The sequence below is a fragment of the Carlito syrichta genome, unplaced genomic scaffold (genome assembly GCF_000164805.1).
Source record: "Carlito syrichta isolate Samal-C Ts95f unplaced genomic scaffold, Tarsius_syrichta-2.0.1 Scaffold305012, whole genome shotgun sequence".
Taxonomy (NCBI): domain Eukaryota; kingdom Metazoa; phylum Chordata; class Mammalia; order Primates; family Tarsiidae; genus Carlito; species Carlito syrichta.
The window spans coordinates 329,158-336,228 of record NW_007249108.1 but is presented as its reverse complement, the minus strand read 5'-3'; the positions used below and the strand labels follow the sequence as shown (position 1 = coordinate 336,228).

Here is a 7,071-nt window from a genome sequence, read left to right as displayed (position 1 = left end):
GCAGAAGCCATTTATTGGAACTTACAGTGGGTATTTATCCCCAAATTTTACACAGTCTCACAAGTCTTTCACGTGAACACAAAGCCAGGTGCAGGAGGGGTGTCCCCCACCTACCAGGTGTTTCCTCAGGCATGAGGAAGAAAAATCCCAATTAAATCACAAAACTTTTACATGAACATAGAGCCAGGTGGATGAGGGGCATCCCCCACCCACCAGGTGTTTCCCAAGCATGAGGAAGGAGGATCCCAAAACTATTTCACTGTTCCTCATGCTTGGTTAATATTCCTCAAAAGCAATACAATTCTAATATCATAATATTCTAATAATCAATAACTTTTAAAGCTTATGCATACACGACACCTAATGACCAATCCTAAATCCCAATTCCTCTCTATTTTACACTCATTCTACCTGCACTATAGAAACTCTTAATTATAGCCCAAACCAATTCCTAAAGAATGCAGTCCAGTCCAAAGTATTGCACTGGGCCCTCAGGAATGTGACCCAGCCCAAAGTTCGTACTGGGCCATTTCTGGTAACCCTAAATAATTATCTATATTATTAAAGTTGAAACAGCACTTTACATGTATATACTAATTCTACAAATATACTTTTAAATCTTATAAAGAAGCTTGTATCATATATAAGGCTCCCAAATGTGACCTGAGTTTGAATTATGTTAAGTTTAAAGCCAAAACCACAGTCTGTGAGAAACAGGAACAATGGAATCCTAAAGTAAGCCATGCCTGTTGTTCTCTCAGAACTTCATGCTTAGATCATCAAAGTCCCTGCTAGTAGAACATGCCAAACAGCAAAGAAGGGTAGAGGGAATGGGCCTTCAGCTCCTGAACTCATCCTAGTGGTCTCAGGGTCCACAGCCTGCCTGGATCCCTAACGCTCAGGTGGGCCTCCACAGCCGACCCCCAATACTCCGTGTGGATTTGCCCAGCGTCACACTCTCTCATCAGCTTCTTTCCTCTGCTATCAGGCAAGGGGGTGCTGTTGACAGACTCAGATGCATCCTGCCTTGGTTCTTTTTACTGCCAAAAACATTTATCTTTCCTCTGTCACCTGCTTTTTCTTCTACTTACTTTCAACATTTAGTGATTAATTTTATTTATTTATTTATTTATTGATTGATTGATTTATTGATTTATTTATTGAGTTGGAGTCTCACTGTCTCCCAGACTGGAGTGCAGTGGCCACTCCTGGCCACCGCAGCCTCGACCTGCTGGGCTCTGGCGATCCTTCCGCCTCAACCTTCCAAGCAGCTGGAACTACAGGTGCATGTTACCACACCCGGCCTATTTTTTTATTTATTGTTGAGATGAGGTCTCACCAAGTTGCCTAGGCAGGTCTCGAACCCGCGGGCTCAGGCAGTCCACTCACCTCAGCCTCCCAAGGTGCGGGATTACAGGCTGAGCCACCGAGCCTGGCTTAGTGATTAATTTTAAAAGGGACCAAAAAATAATAAACCAAAGGACCGTCTTCCTTGTTTCAGGGTAGGTAGAGGTAGGGACTGGAGATTAGTTACCATTTCTCAATGTGCCTGGGAGGTGACAGCCCAGGAGGAAGGCCATGGCAGATCTGGGAAGGACACAGGTGCCTGGAGGCCTTTTCTGGAGGAAACGCTGCAGGGGAGTGGGCACCTGTGGAGAAGGTTCCTCCAGTTTGTCCTTCAAGAAGCCCTGCCCCAGCCAGTCATTCGCTCTGACTGCTGTGTGAGGTCTGGTTCTGGCCTTTCTTTTCCCCACCATGACAGAGGGGCTCAGTGAAAGAAAGCAGGCACAGGATACCTGCCCCCAAACTATACTCCTGAGTCTCATGAGGGACAAGTGGGGTTGTTAGCATATGGGAGCGCTGAGAATTACTTGATCAGTTAACACTGCTGTCTTCTCTGGGATAGGAAGCAGAACTGCCTATCCAGAAATGTCTTCGGAAAGTAAAGAGCAGCATGACCTTTCACCCGAGGCTTCAGCTGAAGGACACGGCAGTTCTCTGACTGGGACCCACCTGGAGCTTGAGAAGGAGTCAAGTACTGACCTCAAGACATTTGAGACCAGTGACCAGTGCAGACCCTATCCTCGGATCCACATGGAGCGTCAGGAGAAACCAAATACTACCTTCAAGCAGTTTGTTGTCAAAAAGTTGCAGAAGAAATGCCAGTGCAGTGCAACCAAAGCCAAAAATGCGGTCTTTGGTTTCCTTCCTGTGTTGCAGTGGCTCCCAAAATACGACCTCAAGAAAAACATCTTAGGAGATGTGATGTCTGGCTTGATCGTGGGCATCTTGCTGGTGCCCCAGTCCATTGCCTACTCCCTGCTGGCTGGTCAGGAGCCCATCTATGGGCTGTACACGTCTTTTTTTGCCAGCATCATTTATTTCCTTGTGGGTACCTCCCGTCACATCTCAGTGGGCATTTTTGGAGTACTGTGCCTTATGATTGGTGAGGTCGTTGACCGAGAACTACACAGAGCTAACTGTGATGCGGACTATGTTTCTCCTTCAGAAATGATTTCAAATGGGAGCACATTACTCAATCTGACATCGGGCAGGATATGCGACAAGAGCTACTATGCTATTAAGGTTGGCAGCACTGTAACATTTATGGCTGGGGTTTACCAGGTAAGAAGCAGTGGAACAGTTGGTTAATTCTGGAAGAGTAGTCATTATATATTGTATCTGTGAGGGATCTCGAGGGTCACAATAATTACATCATTTATCAAGTGCTCAGGATATATGAAGGGGAGAGCCAGAACTCAAACCCTGGTCTGACTCCACAAGTAAGATAAGCCTGGGTCTCTAGACCTCAGAGCACCTAGTACAATTCCCTGATTTTACATGTCAGAAAACCTTGACTTTGCTTGAGGTTATTTGTGGTTAGTTATTGGCAGAGTCAGAATTGGCAGTCAGGCAAGAGGGTAACAGAACAGGAGTGTGAGAGGAGGATTGCAGGAGCTTTTCTAATTCTAAATGCCCCCTGCTTTCCTCCAGAATCACTTCTGCAGCGAGTGGCTCTTACTAGAGATAGTAGTTCTCTTGGATTGCTGGGGAGGGAAGGAAAAGGTTGAGGGTTACAGTTTCACATTATTGGCCAGAAGGTAGGATTAGAAATGAAATTCTTCCTAGGTCTCCCATAGAATCCATGAATCTGCCATTGTCACCATGCCCCTGCCTGTTGGCATCCAGGGGTCAGTGCCAGCATCAGATGCCTTCTCTCTTACCAGATTTGGAAGTGACACAGGAAAGGAGGAATCGCTTTGTTGGGTGCTCTGCTAGGGTGGGAGGGAACGAAGGTGGTGTGCGATGCTCTGTGTCTTGGAGCCCTGTCGTGTTTTGCTAGCATGCCTCACCCAGAAGGAGCAGGTGTACAGAATTCTGAGAAATTGTTGGGGAGAAAATAAACACAAAAGTTGTATTTTTGAGGATGTGGAATTATTAATATGATCAATGTGGGAGGCAGTGGCAGTACACAAGTACACTGGGTGAGAAGAGATTCTTACTATGAGGGTAGATTAGAGAGAATTCAACAATTTTTTTGAAACGGGGTCTTACTCTGTCTGTCACCCAGGCTGGAGTGCAGTGGCATGATCATAGCTCACCACAGCCTCCAGCTCCTGGGTTCAGGCGATCTTCCCACCTCAGCTTTCCAAGTAGCTGGGAAAAAATAATAATTTTTAAAGTGTGATTTTCTTTTGATGTGAGTTTAATTTTTGTTCTACTAGTTAACATTTCAGCTTTGCAGTAATGATTTGTGATTTAAAGAAAAGGCATGGTTTCTTAACCAGAAGAATGTTTTCTATTTGAAGTTTTTTCATAGATTCTTGAGAGTTATTTTCTTTATAAAAGAGGTCTGAAGTGTAAGAAACAGAAGGTAGAAATTCCAAGTTCCTATCTTGCCTGGGTTAGTGAGTGGCAGTGTGACCATGCAGCTCTCCCATGGCCCCTTGTAGCTGCTTAGCCCTGCAAGCATCTCTCTGGAAGACGGGAAGAGTGATGTGCGACTGTGCTTATCCTAGCTCTGACGTTCTGGGAGGCTCTGCTGGTATGTCTCCATGCAAGAGGGGTCAGGATAACACAGAATTGAAACGTTCTTTTCCATTTACATCAACGCTTGTGTGTCCTTCCTTCCAGGTCGCAATGGGCTTCTTCCAAGTGGGCTTTGTCTCTGTCTACCTCTCAGATGCCTTGCTGAGCGGATTTGTCACTGGTGCCTCCTTCACTATTCTCACATCTCAGGCCAAGTATCTCCTGGGGCTCAACCTGCCCCGGAGCAGTGGCGTGGGCTCACTCATCACCACCTGGATCCATATCTTCAGAAACATCCACAAGACCAACTTCTGTGATCTCATCACCAGCCTGTTGTGCCTTCTGGTTCTTTTGCCAACCAAAGAACTCAACGAGCACTTCAAGTCCAAGCTCAAGGCCCCGATTCCTACTGAGCTCATTGTTGTTGTGGCGGCCACATTGGCCTCTCATTTTGGAAAACTCAATGAGAATTACAATTCCAGTATTGCTGGACATATTCCCACTGGGTTTATGCCTCCTAAAGCACCAGACTGGAACCTCATTCCTAGTGTGGCTGTAGATGCGATAGCTATTTCCATCATTGGTTTTGCCATCACTGTGTCACTTTCTGAGATGTTTGCCAAGAAGCACGGTTACACAGTCAGAGCAAACCAGGAGATGTACGCCATTGGCTTCTGCAACATCATCCCGGCCTTCTTCCACTGTTTCACGACTAGTGCAGCTCTTGCAAAGACCCTGGTTAAGGAGTCAACAGGTTGCCAAACTCAGCTTTCCGGTGTGGTGACAGCCCTGGTTCTTCTGTTGGTCCTCCTGGTCATAGCTCCTTTATTCTTTTCCCTTCAGAAAAGTGTTCTTGGTGTGATTACGATTGTAAACCTCCGGGGAGCCCTTCTTAAATTTCGGGATCTGCCCAAGATGTGGAGGGTTAGCAGAATGGACACCGTTATCTGGTTTGTGACCATGCTGTCCTCTGCACTGATAAGCACTGAAATAGGCCTGCTTATTGGGGTCTGTTTTTCTATGTTTTGTGTCATCCTCCGCACTCAGAAGCCAAAGAGTTCACTGCTTGGCTCGGTGGAAGAGTCTGAACTCTTCGAATCTATGTCTGCTTACAGGAACCTTCAGACGAAGCCAGGCATCAAGGTTTTCCGTTTCGTAGCCCCTTTGTACTACGTAAACAAAGAATGCTTTAAATCTGCTCTATACAAAAAAACCGTCAACCCTATCTTAGTAAAGGCAGCTCAGAAGAAGGCAGCAAAGAGAAAGATCAAGGAGCAAATGGTGACTCTTGGTGGCGTCCAAGATGAGGTGTCCGTGCAGCTCTCCCATGACCCCTTGGAGCTGCACACCGTCGTGATCGACTGCAGCGCCGTGCAGTTCTTAGACACAGCAGGGATCCACACGCTGAAAGAGGTGCGCCGCGATTACGAAGCCATTGGAATCCAGGTCCTGCTGGCTCAGTGCAACCCCTCTGTGAGGGATTCCCTGGCCCAGGGAGAATACTGCAAGAAGGAAGAAGAAAACCTTCTCTTCTATAGTGTGTATGAAGCAGTGGCTTTTGCAGGAGCATCACCAAATCAGAAAGGAGTATGTGTGCCCAATGGTCTGTATCTTCCCAGTGATCGATAGGAGTAGGCAGAAAGAAGAAGAATATCTAGCCAATAGGTTGTTAACTCGATATTTTAGCCTATTGGATGGCTGTTATTCTTCCTTTGAAGCTAATGGTCTGTGTGTATACCCAACTGCAGCAGAGTTTACAGCCAGATAGAATCAGAAAGAAGAAGATTTTGTGGTTTCAAGCTTTCTTGCAGATAAGAAATATTCTTGGAAGGCAATAAATGTGCATTGGGTTGAACTGTAAAGTAGCTCCAAAACATAATTACCATCCTGTGTTGGGGGCTGTGCAATTGGACTCTTCCCTCTCCAAGAAGTAAAGGGATAATATGGTTGGGATTTGCACTAGAAGAGCTGCGATCTTCTTTACGTGACTGGGGTGTGGGGGGGTGGTAGGAGGGGGCAAGGAAGGAATGTTGACCTGCTCTTGTGCAGTAGATCAGGAGGCTTCTGGATCACAAGGTTATCCTAGGCAGGCTGCTCTTACTTTGCTTCTCTGTCCCCAGTCTTTGCTCCCCAGATGGCTGTAGGATCTTTGGCTTTTAGTAGGAATGCTTAAGGTGGGGAACCATGGGCACCGTTTCCTTAAGGGAGAGTACTATGGGCACAGTCTTACCAGGAGTCTAATGGCTAGGCAGTTTGGTAACATCCTGACAGCTAGCCTGATGTTACACAGAACATCCTTTGTAAGATGTTTGCCATTTTCAATCATCTTTTTTTTTTTTTTGTCTAGGGGAAGTAAGTAAGCAAAGAACTCTTCAAAATGAGAAAAAACAATAGGAATCCTCCCTTGTCTTCTATGATCTCTGTCTTTGTTTCTGAGATTTTTTTCTGCCATTAAGCTCTGTTTTAGCTTTCAGTTATCCTAGTGTGTTTCCATGGAATCTATCCTAAACTGGTATATTTGACAGTCATTGACAATCTTGCCAGTCAGCAATTTCCAATGATACTTTAAGTCAACTCGAGACAAACTCTCAAAGACAGATTGCAAAAAGAAATTATTGACAGGTCCTCTAAAGAAGTGGTTTTCTTAGCAGTGAATGGTTTGTTTTGTTCCACCCCTGGCATTTTAGCACGAATCTTCTGGAGATGGGCAGTCTCTCAAACAGAAGCTGTTCAGTCTTTACTCTGCAAGAAAAAGTTACTGGAACCAATGGAAAAGCATACACAGAACGTTAGAGAGCTTCCGGAAAGACATCAATAATTAACTTGTAGATGCTTTAGCAGAAGCAGAGCTGATGCTCACTGCCGTGCCCCCTGTTGATGTGCAGTGAATACTGATGACAGGGACAGCTTTAACTCTTAAGTCGCATAAAGCTATTATGTGAGGATTTAGAAGTGTCACGTGTGTAGCCATCCAGGTCTGTGGGTGCACTGTTTGAGACAGCTAGTCACAGGTCGTGAACTGAGAAATAGCAAAAATGTGCA

General features: G+C 45.6%; 1 protein-coding gene across 1 annotated transcript; it reads left to right on the top strand.

Moving 5' to 3' along the window:
• Window positions 1-1,907: 1,907 nt before the first annotated feature.
• Window positions 1,908-5,836, top strand: SLC26A2 (solute carrier family 26 member 2). Its single transcript, XM_008061055.1, has 2 exons — window positions 1,908-2,625; window positions 4,135-5,836. The coding sequence occupies exons 1-2, from the start codon at window positions 1,930-1,932 to the stop codon at window positions 5,656-5,658; spliced, it is 2,220 nt and encodes a 739-aa protein (XP_008059246.1). The 5' UTR covers window positions 1,908-1,929; the 3' UTR covers window positions 5,659-5,836.
• Window positions 5,837-7,071: the final 1,235 nt, after the last annotated feature.